At 47.2% G+C, this 17,452-nt stretch overlaps 2 protein-coding genes across 2 annotated transcripts; both read left to right on the top strand.

The window, feature by feature from the left end:
- Positions 1 to 142: 142 nt before the first annotated feature.
- LOC144099390 (adult-specific rigid cuticular protein 15.7-like) lies at positions 143 to 7,997 on the top strand. The gene is made up of 3 exons (XM_077632641.1): positions 143 to 252; positions 4,215 to 4,277; positions 7,605 to 7,997. The coding sequence occupies exons 1-3, from the start codon at positions 250 to 252 to the stop codon at positions 7,824 to 7,826; spliced, it is 288 nt and encodes a 95-aa protein (XP_077488767.1). The 5' UTR covers positions 143 to 249; the 3' UTR covers positions 7,827 to 7,997.
- Positions 7,998 to 11,829: 3,832 nt separating this feature from the next.
- LOC144097318 (cuticle protein 10.9-like) lies at positions 11,830 to 17,021 on the top strand. Its single transcript, XM_077630059.1, has 3 exons — positions 11,830 to 11,974; positions 14,787 to 14,903; positions 16,288 to 17,021. The coding sequence occupies exons 1-3, from the start codon at positions 11,945 to 11,947 to the stop codon at positions 16,546 to 16,548; spliced, it is 408 nt and encodes a 135-aa protein (XP_077486185.1). The 5' UTR covers positions 11,830 to 11,944; the 3' UTR covers positions 16,549 to 17,021.
- Positions 17,022 to 17,452: the final 431 nt, after the last annotated feature.

Raw genomic sequence — 17,452 nt, 5'->3', positions numbered from 1 at the left:
ACCGAGCTTGCCAACAAAGCCGGGACGAGGGGCTCTCGCAGCCATTGGAGATGGCAGAAATGTCAGGGTGACGCATGTACGCGAAAGAAAACACGCAGGGCAAGAGAAAACGAACATCGCGTTTTACACGGACGGGAGCCGCGTATAAAAGCCGGGACGGGCGCGTCCGCCTCTTTGCCAGTCGACGGAAGCCTCTCGCGAACTCTCTTCTCCGTGCTAACACAGCGTGCGCCTTCCACGGGATTCGACATGGTGAGGATAACCGTACGCCGCTGCCGCTTGCTTGCATACCTGCGCCTCGAAGTGGGTCCGCCAGCTCACGTGAGGCATGCGATCTATTGCGGCTGCACAGTTCGATGGCTGCTACCGGCAGGAGGTCAGGGCTCGTGTTCGATATCTCAGAGGCGAGATCAAGACTTGCTGATCAGGGATGGCTTGGTTCGGGCCTTGTTTCGAGTGCGTTTGCCGTTGGTGCTGTCGTCGTCAGGGTTAAATAGATTTGTATGCATCCTCTGACGGGCCTTCACTCGGTCCATTAGATTCCATTTGGATAAATAATTAGCCATGCGTATTGTGGTTGACGTATAAGCTTAAAAGCGTGTTTGAGGCCCCAACGAGAACAAATGATGCGGACTTGTAATCTTGAACAATCGTCTGATTGAAATGAAAATAAGGCAGTAATGCGCGCTTGTAAATCAGGATTGCCACTGAAATTTGGCTCGGAGTTCAACCATTCCTGTAGAAACCGTAGAAAGAGCATAGCCCAATTAGAATAAGTTGTACCATTGCGACGGTTTACCTTTCTTGTTGATTCTAGCTGGATGACGGGAAGTGTTTCTAGAAAGTGTTCTTTAGACATTAAAATTTAGGTAGCCTTCATTTAACAAACCTTTTTTGTATTTGATGAGAAGGAAAAGAGAAGAGATCGTAGACTTTTATCCCATCCAGTGGGCAAAGAAGTGAAAATAGCTGCACCACAGCCCCGACAAAGACTTCCTAAGTACACCCAATCCCACGTCCTCCTGCGCCATATGACGAAGAGCCCCATCCCCGCTTCGTTGACGCCTTGTGGTTTCCTCTTTTAATCAATTTCCCCTTTGCATAAACAACACAATGACCCTGTTTACCTGACAAAAATATTTCATTTATTTATCGTTGTAACAGAAAACCGATAGCTGTGTGCGCTCTACCCATACTTAATTGCTTTTTGCAACACTCTGTGAGCCATGTTACTTGCGCTTTTGTAGAAGTTTGCAGGCACGCTCATTTTTCCGCGTAAACTGTTGACGCACCAGCACATGTTTGTTGCCGCATGGAGGCTCTTAGATTGGCATCATGTATTTGTTCTTTCTGATAAGTACGTCCCTCTCGGCGGAAGTTTTTCCCCAATCGTTTCCATTGGTTCTTCAGTTGCCGTTTTTTGGCCTTTGGAATTATATAGGGAGGAACCTAAGTATAGGCCGTCAAGTGCTACGGAAGCGTTCACTCAGTGCAGCTATTGCTTGTGCCAAACTCTTGTCAGCGCGCCTGAAGAGTCACGACTCGATTCGGTGCTTGGCATACAGAAACTCAACATTTTTAATGCTTTCTGCAACAAAACCCACCTAAGTTATGAGGAGTGAGGTATTTGACGGCCTCAGCGATTTTTGTCAACAAATGTGTCATCGCAGCATGGTAATTAGAGCCATACAGCATGGCTTTGCGTTGCCCTTCCGGCGCAAAACTAGCGCTAACGTAGTCACCAGCAGCGGGTCTTGATCATTATTATGCTACAACAGTGGAGGAATGCTGGTGCGATCACAGTCATGAAACGCTTAACATTCTGCTAAAAAACTGGAAGCACAAAGCTGTCGCCACGCATGCTTCATCAGAAATAGCGTCTTGTTTCATCAGAAGGTTATTCACGTAGCGTGAGTTATAGTTTTCAAACATATAATAAATAATATAGCGAGAAGGAACCTCGAGTTTGATTCCTATGAACGATAACCTGTGATTTCCTGATTAGCTTACCTACCCGTTTATGAACTAAGAATTGACCTTTAAACAACTTATAAGAAAGTTCGCGGGGTCGAAAACGATATAAAGGACATTTTAAAAGGCAGCAGCTTAATATCACAATTATGTTTTTCAACTCATTAAACGAAGCACGTGAAACCTCGAAGGCGCTTACTAATGAGGACTTTTAATTAGTAGCAACTGCGCATGCTCCAGAGTGGCTGCACCATGAAAGCGGCCAAAATGCCATCGGACTCGGCAGTTGCAATGCAGGCAATTCTATTGCAAATATTTTAAATCGATGGCGTTGAGGAGCTCGTGTTGCATAAAATTCGGCATCGTCGTCGGCGTCATTGACCGTGAGCAAAAAATCCAACAAAAATTCCCAGAGAAGCAACCTAGGAAGCAGCTTGGCCACCTAGGTCCCGTAAAATTATGGCGTCATCGCAACCTGCCAAACGGATTTTGAGGAAACGGCGCACCGTGGCAGGTGGTACATAAATTAATGATTGCTCGTGAGAGGCTGCTGGGGAGGAGCAACCAGGGACGCACAAGCCCCACCGACGGCAGCACCTGCTAGCGCAGGTCAGTGGCACACCACTTAACCGCTGCACCACGGCTCCAGCAGTGGAGTGAGGACTCCCAGGAATCTATGAATGTTAGGTACAGAATGACCAATCCTGCATACATGGGCATGAGCCCATTAAAACTATCGCGTCATACCCATAAGGCACAGCTTAAGTGTACTATCTCATTTTTGATCCCGTTATCTGTTATCTACGTTTTGCTCAGAGGACATAATATACTGAAGTTGGATGATTTTTGTGTAGTGCTCTAAGGCTCTATAGATGAAAATTATCACGAGTAAGTGTAGAAATTATAATGTTATTGTCCTAAACTCGAACTTTGCTTTATGACTAAGTACTGATGAATCGCCGTTAATTGCTCATACATGCGATCAGTCTTGCGCAATAATGAGTTACTGAACAAATATTTCACTAAGGTTAGGCACGCCGGCAGGAAATAATAGTGCTGTAGTGCCATGCGCAGTCCGCACTTAACACGTAAGGTAGCAGAGACGCCCCAGGAGGTCAGGTCACTGAGCACGGAGGCGACGTCATTCTAGAGCGTCACATCTAAGAGAAAAGCTAGCGTGGGGAAAAACTGTGCGGTGTAACCAACACATCTTGCTGCCAAAACCCTAGCAGTTTTTCTCGCTTAGCGTACTGCCAGTCGCGATTGCTATCGTCTGGAAGTATTAGCTGCATAGCGATTTTCACACAGCTCCTTTTAACCCGCAGATTATTAATCTCTTAGTCGTCGTTACTAACGACAAAGTGCCGCACTAACAGAAAAAAAGACCTAAAGCGCTCGCGACTAACAAAGTTATACCTTGCACAGCACATGGAAGTTTAAGGTAAGATCACTGCGAGAAACGATTTTTCACTGCCATTACGCAGTCACATTACACCGCTCTTGCAGTAGCCTGAATGGTCGTCTAGGAATGGATGTTGAGCGATGCTCTACTGTGACATTTTCTGAGAGCTCAGTGTTTTTTAATAATAGTGCTTTGGAAGCCACCGAGGTGGCTCAATGGTTATGGTGCTCGGATGCTGACCTGAAAGACGGGCGTTTGATCCCTGCTTTCGCGGTAGAATTTCGGTGGAGGCAATATTCTAGAAGCCGCTGTACTGTGCGATGTCAGTGCACGTTAAAGAACCTCCGGTGGTCGAAATTATCCGCAGCCCTCCACTACGGCGGCACTCATAGCCTGAGTTGTTATGGGGCGTTAAACCCCCGTGAAGAAAGCAAATACTACTCCGAAATGTTACCCACCCAAACTTGTTAAACTCGTCTGTAGCATAACTGCGCTCCGTTCATGGTGGCAAGAAATTCTGATAAAACGTTCCTTGTTGCCCGTTCCGCGATTTCTCAGTGAGATGAAATTTCTGCGCCGTTAATAAAGTCTGGGTACAAACCGTCTACCAAGGTCACTTGGCTGTAGTCTTGCGAATTACTTCGTGATGCAAGCGCGCTTGTCAGCCGAGCCTCGCTGAAGTTTAGGCTTATTTGCGCAATCGCGTTGTGCATTTCAAGGTGGTGGACGGCCTCCTGTCTGCATATCTATTATTTGCTTCAAAAAAACCTAATTCACTTCCTGCAGACCTCTTAGCGAGTTGTCAAAATGTTTTATTGCTGCTGTTTTCTCTCCACTGAAGGCAAAGACGGTGATGCTGCTCCTCCTGTTGGTTGCGGCTGTGACAGTGGTGCGCGCTCAGCAGGTACGTGTCGCCTCGCTGACGTTTGATGTCAGACCTCAACGCTTACTTTGCCCATAGCGTCGCCGGGAAAGCAGTGCGAAATTGGTAATAGTAGAGAGATTTGGTTCTGTGAAAAATGGAGCAACATTAGGCATGTTTGGCAAACACTCAGAAAGTGAACTGTTTGGAACTTTACGGGACGTGACCGACGTCGACGGACACAGTCACTCCTGGTTTGCCTAGAAGCAAATCTCTTTATAGCGAGCTTGAAAGCCTAGCCATAGAGAGACAGAGAGATAATTTTAATGACCAATTGATTTGAGGTATTCCTTTCATGCATGAAATGATGATGTATCTTGAGAGACGCATGTGTTGAAATGAAGTCGCAGGTAAATTCTTAGAACAAAAGGTAGGACAAGGTCAGGCTGGCCAGGAAAGTTATATTATGACTAAAAGAAAAAATGGCAAGCGAAGAAAATTTCCCACAGTTTGAAGGTTTGGCCCCAACATTCCAGTATTGTTCTCCTTGGTGATAGAGTGAGTGAAAGACTATTCTCAGCCGAGAGATGAGGGCCAGGAGGGATTGGAGTGGACAGGGTCGCCGCGTCAGATGCTGGCCTGGATTTCTTGAATCGCGGCTTCCTCTTCAGCAAGTCGGATGGTCAGGATCTGGTGCTCAGGGTCCGGGCTACGCAGCAAGGTCTCCCAGGCACCTCTACTATGTATTTTATTCGCCCTGCCTGGTGATTGTGTGCATTCCCAAATAATATGGTCGAAGGTTCCTCTCGCTCCACATTTCTTACATTTGTCATCCTCAAGTTACAGGATAATATGTTTAATTAATATTGGGGGGGGGGGGGGGTGTAGACGCCTGTTTGAAGATGTCTCCACGCCACCGCTTGCTGATTATTAAGCTTCAAACTGGGCGGGGGAAGTCGCCTGCGGTGTTGCCTGTAGTGCTGAATTATTTCTTTATATGATATTTGTCGCCCTTCTCTTCCGTGGTTCTCGAGGTGAGGGCCTTTTTCTGCTTTTCGGTGGTAAAGATCTCGAGCCAGCTCATGAGCAGTTGCCACGGGCAGTTTCGTGCGCGGGTGTCCAGATTATATTAATTGGCCTGTCCAATATTCTTTGTCTTAAATGTTTGGCTGTGAGAGGAGAGACCCTCCCTCTACCGAAATATTGGATTGCAGCTTTACAGTCGCTTATAATATATTCGGCATTTGATCCGACACAAGCCAGCCCGATCGCAACTTCCTCTGCTGTTTCTATATTTGCCCCCCTTATGGTGGTGGCTGTGATTGGGTTTCCCCAGCCGTCCACCACCACGGCTATCATGTGTTTTGTATTTCTGTCTCGTGCCGGGTCTACGAATGCGACCGTTTCTTTTGGTTCTTCGCCGTATATGCCTTCCAGCGCTTCAGCTCTCTTTTGTCTCCTTTCTTTGGCTAGTTCTGGGTAATATTTTTTAGGAAAGAGGGATCCTAAGGCGGATCCTGTTCTCCTTGTTAATTTCCTCCCTTTCGTCTATGCCCCTGTCTGCTTTGAGTTCGATTTTGGCTAGAGTGGCTCTGCCCGCATGTGTTATGCTTAGCCTGTCTAGTTGTGATATCTGCACTGCGTCTCCAATTCTGCCAAAGTATTGCGCATCCCGAGGGGTAGGAGTTTCTCCGAAGATGCGCATAGGGACAGCCCCAATACTTTCTTGATGCATTTCCTTATGAAAATGTCAATCTTGTTTCTCTCTGCTGCTTTTAAATTTAAGTACGGCGTGGCGTAGCTGATTCTGCTGATTATGAAGGCCTGTATCAGCCTGAATAGTTTTTTTCTCTTTTAGGCCCCTCTCTTACTTGTTACGCTTTTGAGGGTCTGAGGGTCTGCATCGTATGCTCCTCCAGGTTCCTGATGTTCATTGTGTTCTGCTCATTCGACTGCATGTGTAGGCCTTGGATTCTGATTGTTTGCACTTCGGGTACCTGTCTGTCCCCATTTAGATTTGGAATTTCGAAGGTGGCTTTTTCCTCAGTTTCTTGTCGTTGAATGTGAAAATCTCCAACTTTTCCGGCGAGCATTCGAGCTCTCTCTTTCTGCTGCGTAGTTGCCGATAATATCCGCTGCTGCCTGAAGAGGTAGTTATATCTCCGCGTCGCTGCCCTGATTTATCCAGAGATTAATGTCGTCTGCGTACATAGTGAATTTCAAATTCAGTAATATTTGGGGATAGACAAATGGAAGCACAGGCCATGTATGGCAGCCTCGCTTGAATTTGTGGATGAGGCTGCGGGAACGGAATCGCCTACGTCGCTCTGAAGCCTTCCAGCCGACTTTGTCCTTGCCATTGCCGCAGCTAAAACGCTAATAGGCCACGATAACACGTTGTTTTTAGAGCTAAACGCTCTTGTCCTCCGATGATGAGCCTGAAAGTCATCAGGCTCCTAGATTTGACCTCTAACGGAAGGCGCGCCGCATCTGCAAAATCGCGCGTGGCAGACGCCATGATCTTCTTCTTCATCGACGCCATTGCTGCGCGCTTTGCAGTCACGATCGCCGCTGCGCTGGCAGTGCGCTGACTGCTGCAGTAGCATTTGCAGTGTCGTCCTTACGTGAAATATGAAACTGAAAGTTCGCAGAATGGGAAGTAGTGGACTCGTGTTTAAACTGCGAACGAGGAGAAACTGCACGCGCTTTCAAAAGCATACAGGCAAAGCAACCCCACCAGTGCACGTAACTAGTCAAAAAAGCCAAATTTAGTCGAGCCACAGCGGCGAGGGTAATCGGGTTTTCGAAATTAAAAAAACTGATATGAATTTTACTACCGACCGCCTACAAGTCTCTAATGACAACCAGTAGCCTAACTGTAATAGAAAGTTTATTATCAGAAATTAGTTAAGCGGCTAACTAGTTAAAATCATTTACATGTTTTCTGATGTCTGCCAAAGCCGGTATTATTGTGCCACAGAAGCCGTCTTAATACCTAAAAAGGCCCATTTATAAAAAAATTTGGCTCACGTAAGATGAAACACCCGGTATATTTTAACGCGTGCATGGGCGTATCTGTATGTTCTGTGCGCAATTTGTGTGCTGTAGTGTGCATGGGAACATTCATAGTTACGTGTAGATAGAGAGTCATAGCTTTTCTGCGCATCTTTCCTCCGTGTGCGCACGTGCCTGTGCATGCGGCACATGAGCCAGAATTTACTCCTCGTTTAGCGTCTTTGCACCGCCACAGCCTCTAGCATACGCAAGCCTGTCTATCCCCACCGATTTCGGGGATTGAAAATGCTGTTCACTTACTCGCGTGCTTGCACCAGGGTGTCCCGCGATAACAGTTCTCGTCTTCGGTTCCAGTCTGCGGACGGATCGTACCAGTTCCGCTACGAGGTGAAGGACCCGGAGGGCAACAGCCACTTCCACGAGGAGTCGAGCGACGCGTCGGGCGCCCGCCGCGGCTCGTTCGGCATCGTGCACAAGGACGGCCAATTCGTCAACACCGAGTACACGGCCGACGACAACGGCTACAAGCCGGTCATCCAGAGCAACGTGCCGGGAGTGTCGCGGGGTGGTCGATGAGCCTCCACTGAACGGCGGTGACTGCGCATAGGGATGGCAGTGGCGGCGGCGGTTGTGCTATAGGCTTTCTCTTTCTTAACACTTTGGAATGCGCAGCTGTCTCTGGCCGGCGCAGAACAGCAATGTGACGAGTGCTTTTCTGGTGCATAAAGGGAGACCTCTCGCAACAACTTGTGCGCGCGCTTTATTTTCAGTTCTTTTTTTTTTACAGAACTCATAGTTCTGCACCTATAACAAGGAGGCTAAATGGCACACCGGTGACCCTGCGCTGTGTCCTAGACAAAAACTTGTGTAGTGTAGTAGAAATCCATTTTAAGGTGATAAAGATAGCCTTCACGAAAGGAGGGCTAAATGATGATTCATTTTTACCGAGAGCCGCCGCGGCGGCTCAGCGGTTACGGCGCTCGGCTGGTGACCCGAAAGACGCGGGTTCGATCCCGGCCGCGGCGGTCTTATTTCGATGGCGGCGAAGTTCTGGAGGCCCGTGTAACTGCGCGATGTCAGTGCACGTTAAAGAACCTCAGGTGGTCGAAACTTCCGGAGCCCTCCACTACGGCGTCTCTCCTAGCCTGAGTCGCTTTGGGACGTCAAAACCACATAAACCAAACCAATCATTTTTACTGGAGGAAGGAACAACATATCCTTGTATCCCTCACCACCACGGTTTATTTTTATTTTTTTTGAGAACGAGGAACCGTTCCATCATAGAAAACTGATTGGTTTTACTCGCCCGACTAGAAAACGGTCACCTTCGTATTAACTCATATTTTCTAGCGCTTAGTGAACACAAGGGACAAGAACACAAATACACAGGACGTACGCTAGTCTTCAACTGTCGTTTAATCGAAAAAACATTCAATATAAGACATCTCAAATGCTGAGATTCACACACGCGCAGTAGCAACGCCACGTTTCAAGAACAACAATTCTTTTTTTGATAGATAAACAGATGGGGTGCTGACACATTTTGAACCTTCTTTATCAATGCACATAGCTTCGAAAATTTCCCGTTCCGATTGCGTTTTTAGTGTTCCTAGAATGCTTGTTTCATGCAAGATTGGTGTGCAGGGTACAGGGTCAGGGTCGCCAGGGTACCGTTCGATGAGACAGCGTTTGCAGTGCACCGCGAGATTCCCCCCCGCCGATATGGATTCTGTTGCCAAGCGGTGCTCTCTCAGCCTTTCATTAACGCATCTTCCTGATTGCCCGATATAAGCTTTGCCACAAGTGAGCGGGATTTTATAGACAACATCCATTTTGCATGGTACGAACTTCCTTTGGTGGTTCTTAGTGCATATTGGCTTCCTTGCCTCGCTGTTCACGAGTGGGCACAAGCACACTAGTTTCTTTGGGGCAGTCAAAACAAGATCGACGCCACACTTTTTCGCCACCTTTTTTAGACGGTGCGACATGCTGTGAACATACGGCATAGCCACAAGCTGAGTCCGCCGCTGGGGATCGTCACGGTTATGTTGCTTCCCAGTTCTCACTTCCTTCAGCAGCTTTTCCGCAACAGATGTCAGAGCTTCCTCTGGAAACCCGGCGTTCTATAGGCGAAGCTTTTGCAGTCTCACACTTTCTGTGATGCAATGCTAGCACGACTTGTTGAGAGCAGCGCGGAAGGCATTCATGGCAATACCCCTTTTTACAAGTTTAGAGTGCGCCGATTGATAACTGATAATTTCTTTTTTGTTCTCGGCTGATACATCCAGCAAACACGTGCCTTTTCAAACCTAATGCATATATCAAGGAACTGCAGCCTCTCGTCGTTTGGAATTTTGGTTGTAAAGGCTAGACCCAGGCTACAGGATTTAAAAACCTCAAGCACATTTTTCACCACATCGTTCGGTTTGTCAGACTGTGTTAGATTCATTACTACAAGGTAGTCATCAACATATCTAAAAATGCGTTTAACTTTGTCAGTGTTAATCCGCGCGACAATGCGTTGGTCAATGTATGCTAAAAAGACAGAACTAAGAACGGGGGCGATGCAGGACCCGATGCAAATGCCATCCTTTTGTACGCTTGCATTGCTTGTCGACCAACATAATCGGGTCACTTTCAGCCAAAAGAGTTTATAGAATTTGCAATTAAAAGCCCTCCTGTTTACAGTTGAACCAAGTTTACTCTAGTTTTCGTGTGAAAGCTGCATCAATGTTTCCCGACGTAGTTGACGACCGAAAAATAAAAATAAACAAGCTAAATGACGTCACGACTGCACACAACACCGGGTGTATGAACGGAAGACCACGACTTACAAGCAAGTGAAATGATCTGACAGCTATTAGTGGTCGCATAATGTTGGGGCGTAAGTGACATGTACATTGTGCGAACATTGCACCCAGACTGTGCGAAGGCGCTACACCTGTCGTAGTCATTCTAAGCAAAGTGCGGGTGAGAGGCAGGAATTGTCGGTTACAGCGTAGAATTTTTTTTCCGAGACTCGGCAGATTGCACGATACCAACGTTTAGCGGGGAAGGAGGCACGGACCAAGACATTACAGTTCAGCCATGCGACCTGAGCGTTTCCGGGTATAAACGCGTGTGGACAAAAACACTGCGCCGTTGGAATAGCGGCCCAGTTATGAAGATGTCTGGTAAGTGCCCCGACTTTACTTTGGCGAGGGCTAAAGGCATTACTGGAAAGAGAATGAAAGGAATCGTCAAGATTGGCTCATAGGGCACTGGAGCGGCATTTAGCGGTATTATATATCCTATTACTACATCGCGTGAGGAATCAGCTCTTCATGCCTGCAGCTGCCCGGCGTGCTTAGGCCCTAGAGGAGAAAAAGATAAACAAACGCACTGACTGTATGCTAATGGAAGGTACTGCGTTGACCGCCTGTTCTGACAGTCTGAATTACCTTTACGTGGTCTAATCTTTGCTTAGTCGAACTGAAGTGCGGTATAATTTCTAAGTCATCAATGCGGGCCACAGAGAGAGCACGCATCTTGGACGCAGCTAGAGCATCAATATCTGCCGATTTTATCGGTCCTGAAATCCGACGAAATACTGTGTGCATTTATTTGCCTTCATCTGAGCTGCCCGGTACAATTAAGAGAAGCCAGCCGGCCGAAGTCAGACTGTTTCCTGGATGGGAACATCGTCTTGCGGTTAAGGGGGTGTTCACGACGTGAGGCTTCAAGAGCCACTTAGTGCGTCAACGGAACTCGAACGAAAGTAGCAAACCAGTTCCTTAATTACGGAATCTGTGGCTGGTCATGCAGTACTAACTGCGCCCGCTGGAATTCATGGCCGATGTGAGAGTACAAACCGCTGAGGCATTAAATAGAGCTCCCGGAATTACGCTTTTCACACATATAATTTTATTCCAAGAGATTTTCAGCTTTCCTGGATTATTCTTCTTACAACGCTCACCCGGGTCAGGCCTACCGCAGCGTCTATAAGAGAGCGTCAAAGAGAGCGTCTTAGTCGGTTGCCTCCTCGCGAGCAAGAACTTGAGCCCTTGTGTAACAAGAAGCACGTCTCCCCTGAAAGCGCCGTCTAATTGCTGTGGGCATAATTCTAGGGCCGAGCTCAGAAAATAGTAAAAGTTAATCGCTGCAGTAACGGTTGCGGCACCGCTTTTTAAAAATTCCAAGCCACCGAATTGCGGAACAGGAACGGCTGCTGTGAAAATATTTAGCGCGCTTTGGGAATACCAAGGAAAAACAGGGGGGGGGGGGGGGGGGGTGAAGGGGTGCACATTTGCTCTGCCGGGAAGTGAAAGTGCGGTATCAGCGTCTCGGGCACTTGCAGCAGACTTCGCTTCGTTCGCGTAATTGTCCACGCATGAGATGAGACGGTGCGCGCCGCGAACCACAGTCGGAAGCCTGTGGAAGGCGGCATCACCGGCAGCCGTGCGTGAACTTCCATGGGCCCCGGCTGAGCTTCGTTTTTCTCTCTCTCTCTCTTGGCTCGTGCTGCGGTGCCGGGTCCGACGATGGGTGTCTTTATAAGAGCACGCGCACATGCCTGGGCCATAGTCGTGGATGCGTGGCTTTTCCGTCGTGCGCGAACTTGTCTGTTAGTTCCGCTCTCCCCAGGACAGTGACGCCGCCTAGGATTTACCTCCGGAGGAACGCCAGGGTCTGTGGTGGTCTGCTCAGTACACGACATGGGAAGTTACGGCTACGTCTTCGGGCTGGTGGGTACGAGTATGCATCGCCGCGAAGTTGCTCAGACTGGCTGCAAACTTGATGATGCAGCCACAAGAATTGATGAGACAAGCCACAACGAACAGGGACAAATGCGGTTGAAATAGATGATGGAAAAGATGGGGAGTGCATACATGCTAACTTGAGGCAGGTAAAAATTTGGATTACCCCACAAGGTTTTCAAGCTAGGCTTGTTATTTTCTGTAATGTCGACTGATTCAATTGTGCGTCTACAGTCATTATGCCCAATGCCGTTATTAGCGACACCAGGAATTTCATAAATAATTTATACATGAAAACGGTATGTAGACAGGACTATATACATTTGACGGTAGTATATCGAGCGCCAAACCTGCACACGGCTATGAGATTTCTACTCATTGATATTTGGAATGATTACGTCCTGTTTTAGCTTCATTTAGAGTTAGTACTGTTAACCTAATATGTAGTCATTATTATACACATGCAAGCTTTCCATTACAGCTATGTTGGCAGGGCAGAGACGGAGCTTTCTGAGAGCTTGCATACTTACTTGCTGTGATTATACGGTGTATTTTTCTTCAGTATTATTCTAATACACATGCATGACATAGTTGTTGATAAGTTTGTTTATTTTACATTGTTATTTTTTGTTCTGTAAATAACCTGTGTGTCAGCGAAAATGTTCTAGCTTTTACTGTCGCTTCACTAAAGGAGGCCCTTATATCCAACTTTTATGTGGACCAAACCTCTTGTTTACATAGGTACAGTGTGCTGTATTTCTGCATGCTTGATGGAGTATAGCGTATTTGCGTGCTGCGAATATTACTTCACATTGAAAAATCCTAATTATCAGTCTTGTGTGTTTTCGACGTAGAGAAAAGATGTTAAGACACAAACAGTCTCTATTAGCAGGTTAGTTAGCGGAGTTTCAGAGAGCATTCATCTGGAACAATGGATTGAATTTCTGTTGCTCCCATAACAGCCATTAAGTTTTATTTGGCTGTATTCCATGAATGTCTCGTTGAGATACACATTGTACACATATACACTGGATACATTGTAGAAAGCTAGTCTATTGATTTCTTCGGGGAGAGGGCAGTAAAGGTAAAATCAGCATCGAAAACTAAGTAAGGAAGTATGACTGTTCTTATTCAATTCATCTGGAATGAACAAATGTCTACCGTTATCCAAGAACAGTGCAAACATCGCGTCACCCCAGAGCGTGCTCCCCGATTTGAAGTGTCCTGGAATAAAAGCTGATGGTATGTTGCGCTTTACTTATGCAAAATCACAGGACGTAATATTTAGCGCATTTTTGCATAAATAATTCGGCTCATTGAGCGAGACAGCAGAGATAAGAGACGGAAGTTAATTGTGCAGTTTCCTCCAAGACTCCTTCTCAGGGGAAAGGACCGGCACTTGGTGAAGTCGAAGAGCTTTACACCGCAGATCATGTACAGTGCTAGCAAAAAGTTCCCAGGCCACAAGACATGCCTTTTAGCCTTCTATTTCAGCGTTTACGACATCCCGAAGCTGAAAATCTGTGGCGGGGGAGGAACAGCCTCATCCTCACCACCGAAGTCCTTGGTAGTCTTACAGGTGCCGCAAGAGCCTGACTAAGTTTCTCAAACACAGACGTTGTTGCCTGGGGACTGAAGAAGAACCTTGTAAACATCCGCACCAAACTGCCAGATTGGAATGGGCCATTTTGGATCCTTCTCATGAGCTGACGAAACCTGCTTTAAACCGGACACAGCTCGATGCCAACTGCGACTTTATGAGGGAAGTTTGGCGAGATCCCCCAACATGCTTATAAGTGTCCGCGTGTGTAATGTGACGCACCTGTAGGCTGCCCAACTTGTTGGCTCTTCATCTTCAGACAGGCAGGGCATAAAGACGGCGAATAAATGAGTTAACAAATAGCGCGACTCTTGAGGCATCCGCTACCTCTTTTGGGAGACGCATCCTCTTACGGAAGGCACACATTCCTCTTTGCGCTGCCTGTTTCTAGAGGAATGCCCCAACGAGAGCTCCTTGTTTAAGCCTAAAGCTGTTGGCTTTTGATCGTGATGCGTGAAGCACACATTTTTACTTTTGTACTCAAGAGTCGTACAGCGTGTATTGTGAACGTGCATGATCTACGCGTCGACTCCCACGCATGTAAGCAAGCGACTGCCAGTAATCAAGATGCCATTTATAAGCAATCGAGAATTGCGGTGCCACTGCTAAGGAGTCAGGCACTGATAACACGATATTTGAAAGGGAATAAAAGTGGTGTACAGGGACTTTTCGGACATGTACAACAATCTATTGTTCAGAATTTCTGGAAAACAAAGTAAGGGGCGCATTTTTAGGCAACAACTGGAATGGGTGCTGTTGTTGGCACAAGAAGTTGTCTAAACATTTTCGTCCGAAAATTCAGAAAGAAGCAGGCGCCAAATGCGGTTTATTCAGAGAACGTGCTCGCCTGGGGGAAGGCAATGGGTGCCACTCGCCCGTATTTCAGGTGCCCTGCCGCAAAAAGGACATGTTCGGTTATTTCGTACAGCAAGCCTAGCAATTTCTGGCGCCATATGTGCCGGTTCGTTCAATGCAAGAGGTGATGCTAGTTCATTAGCGAAACAAAGTCAAGGTGAACCCATAAAAATAAAAAATAAATAGACGAGAAAGGTAAAAGTGTAGTTCTCTTCTTTGAGCTGAATTAGTGGTTGCAGTACCGAACCGGTTGCTGGTGACGGCAATGCGGCCATGATCATCGCTTGGTTGTTTTCGAGATGAAGGAATAAGGAAACCACGCTTTGTGTATTGGTGCGCTTGCAGTGCGCCTTGCTAACGATAGCCCTGCTGGGCCCTGCCTGTGCGGGCTACCTGGGTGGCGGCGGAGGAGGCATCGGCTTTGGAGGCGGAGGATACGGAGGCGGGATTGGCTACGGAAAGGTAATTATTGCGTTTATAAATATATATGCGATTTGTTTAAAAGTGTTGCTTAGCGACAGTGATCCTGGAGCGAAAACAGGACGTGGACACTGCCTTCGGCGCTGTATTCGTCGCCTTGTAGTCCAGCTGTGTGGCGTTGCAGACAAACTACTTTATCGTGAAATGTTGTGTTTTTCCGTGATGCACACCGCACAACCTAAGTGCTTTATGTGACAATGTTTGCGTCCACTACGCAATAATCATTCAATGATAAGTTACACCAAGGCTCTAAAGCTCGGCAAAAGGGCCGACGTCATGTACAGTGTCCTGTTGGTTAAGGAATGACCGCTGCATTGCAGTGAGTGAGTGAGCTCGGAGACAATGCGGCACCTACTATATTTGAACACATTTGTAGATGACATCCGCCATGTCTTCCTTAGGCATTCCGAGGGCTTCCTTTGGTATGCATGACCAGCGTTGGACGACAACACCATTACCATTGCCAAATCACTGAGAGCGGGCCTAAACAATATGTGATCATTTATCATGCTCGAAATTTATAACCGAGCCTGAATAATCATTCCTAATTTGCAGGAAAACGGTAGCTTCAAGGACTTAGCAATGTGCATTCATTTAAATCTTAAGTAGTGTAGAATATACACAATGATGAAAGGGCGTGATACATGGCAGATGATCTTAGCCTTTTATATATTTCAGTGGTCTTTTCACATGGTTTGGCATGCCCAGTTGAAATTATAATTAGCCGAGTATCCCTCACGAGCTACTGCCTTCAGTAACTCCATAAAATTAGACATATAGTTCTTTCGAAATGATACCAAGTAATTGAGAGCCCGCCTTAGCATAGTATGCTCAGTGATCACGTATCCCCGTGTGCAGTTGGAGAGAGAATTAAGCGTGCGTGTTTGATCTTTGATTACTTAGCAGTTATGTGTGAAACGCACAATTTTTTCCCCTTTTGTATCTAGTTTTCCTGTTGGCGTACTATCTGCAAAAGTTTTTCTCAAATTTATTGGAGAAATGACCAGAAAATGCGCCCTTCTGTGCGCAACTTTTGTTCTCTTTCATGCTGCACATGGCAGTACGCGTTTTCTAGTGTCTGCATCATAAGTAATAGTTGACAGGGAGACGCCAGGAAGAGCTTAGTCATGAGAAATAAAAAATATATATAGGTAGGGTAGAGTAGATTAGCATGGTGAAAGGGTGCGACCACTGAATTTCATAAGCCTATAGAGGTCTTTTGCATGGCTTGGTATATCGAGTATCCGTAAACTAATCGAGCATCCATTGGCTGTTGCCATTAGTCAAAATGAAAAAAAAAGAACGTTAAGGACATCAATGAGCATGGTTCTTACGCCGCGCACGGCGCGGGCCGGCACTGGCGCAGCTGTGGCAGCCCTACAAGTTCGGCTACCAGGTGCTGGACGGCCACAGCACTCAGCACCGCGAAGAGAAGAGCAACGGCCTGGGGAGTGTGCAAGGAAGCTACGGCTACACGGACGCGTGGGGTCACTTCCGGCAGGTGCACTACGTGGCTGACAAGTACGGCTTCCGCGCCAAGGTGCTCACCAACGAACCTGGCACTGCCAACCAGCAGCCGGCCGCCGTCAAACTGATCTCCAGCGGAGGTGGAGGACACGGCCGCTAGCGAGTCTTCTCGGTTCCCGAAGCGTGAGGAACGTAGGGATTGGGGCGGCTTTCTGTGCACACAACCGGAATGTCGCCGCACAAGGCAGCTGTAGGCCGCCTTCGGGCAGTCGGTGGTGTGGGTTCGGGGAGGACAGGGTGACAGCATTGGTGATTTACGATTGAATTGGTTGCTTTGCCTCATGTTGGCTTGTCGGCTTTGCCCCTGCTAGGCCCAGTTCAGCTCCGACTGAACTGATTTGAAATTGGCTTAGAGTAGCCACCTGTTGGACAACAGTTGGCAGCCTTTAAAAAGCCCAGGAGGGGCTCTTCACAGAGGCTACGAGGACCATGATAAGGAAGGAGCAACAATATAAGCCTTAGTACTCGTACATAAGACGAAGAAAAATAGAAAATAGAAATTATTCTGTCAGGGTGCATGCATTGCCTTAACTGAGTGCATTGAAGCTAGCTTTCAGCGCACACTGTAATATGTTCTTAGCAAAGCTCGTTGCAGAGCGGGGGGGGGGGGGGGGGCAGGGAACAGTATGTTTTCATAAGGGAGCCCGAGAAACCCACCCACGCAATTAGGCTACAACTCCTAGATTCTAAAAAAACTGCCTGAATAGGGCCCACCTCACTTGGCACTAATTTAGAAAGCAAAAATATTCTCGACGTCACCAATCAAACCCTGTAGATTCGGCAAATGAACTAGGAAGCGTTACACTAGATATACAAAAACAGTAGCCAGCCTGCTTGCAACATGTTTTCGCATCTACTGTGTGTCAATGAAGGGCTGTAGTCAACTGAGGGTATTATGACCAGAAAGTTCTGTGTGAGGAATGCTCCATTCTTGAAGCTGAAAGATAATCTACTCGCTGCAACACCGAGTCCTGCATCAAGAGTACACTATTGCTGCGATGTGG

Source organism: Amblyomma americanum, chromosome 7 (assembly GCF_052857255.1).
Source record: "Amblyomma americanum isolate KBUSLIRL-KWMA chromosome 7, ASM5285725v1, whole genome shotgun sequence".
Taxonomy (NCBI): domain Eukaryota; kingdom Metazoa; phylum Arthropoda; class Arachnida; order Ixodida; family Ixodidae; genus Amblyomma; species Amblyomma americanum.
Note: the sequence above shows the minus strand (reverse complement) of the source record. Positions and strands in the feature narration are given on the sequence as shown.

Coding starts and splice junctions, on each gene's coding strand:
- LOC144099390 (XM_077632641.1), top strand. Junction 4,278..7,604: donor CAGTGGTGCGCGCTCAGCAG/GTACGTGTCGCC, acceptor CTTCGGTTCCAG/TCTGCGGACGGATCGTACCA.
- LOC144097318 (XM_077630059.1), top strand. CDS start 11,945: ATGGGAAGTTACGGCTACGTCTTCGGGCTG. Junction 11,975..14,786: donor ACGGCTACGTCTTCGGGCTG/GTGGGTACGAGT, acceptor GTGCGCTTGCAG/TGCGCCTTGCTAACGATAGC. Junction 14,904..16,287: donor GCGGGATTGGCTACGGAAAG/GTAATTATTGCG, acceptor GCACTGGCGCAG/CTGTGGCAGCCCTACAAGTT.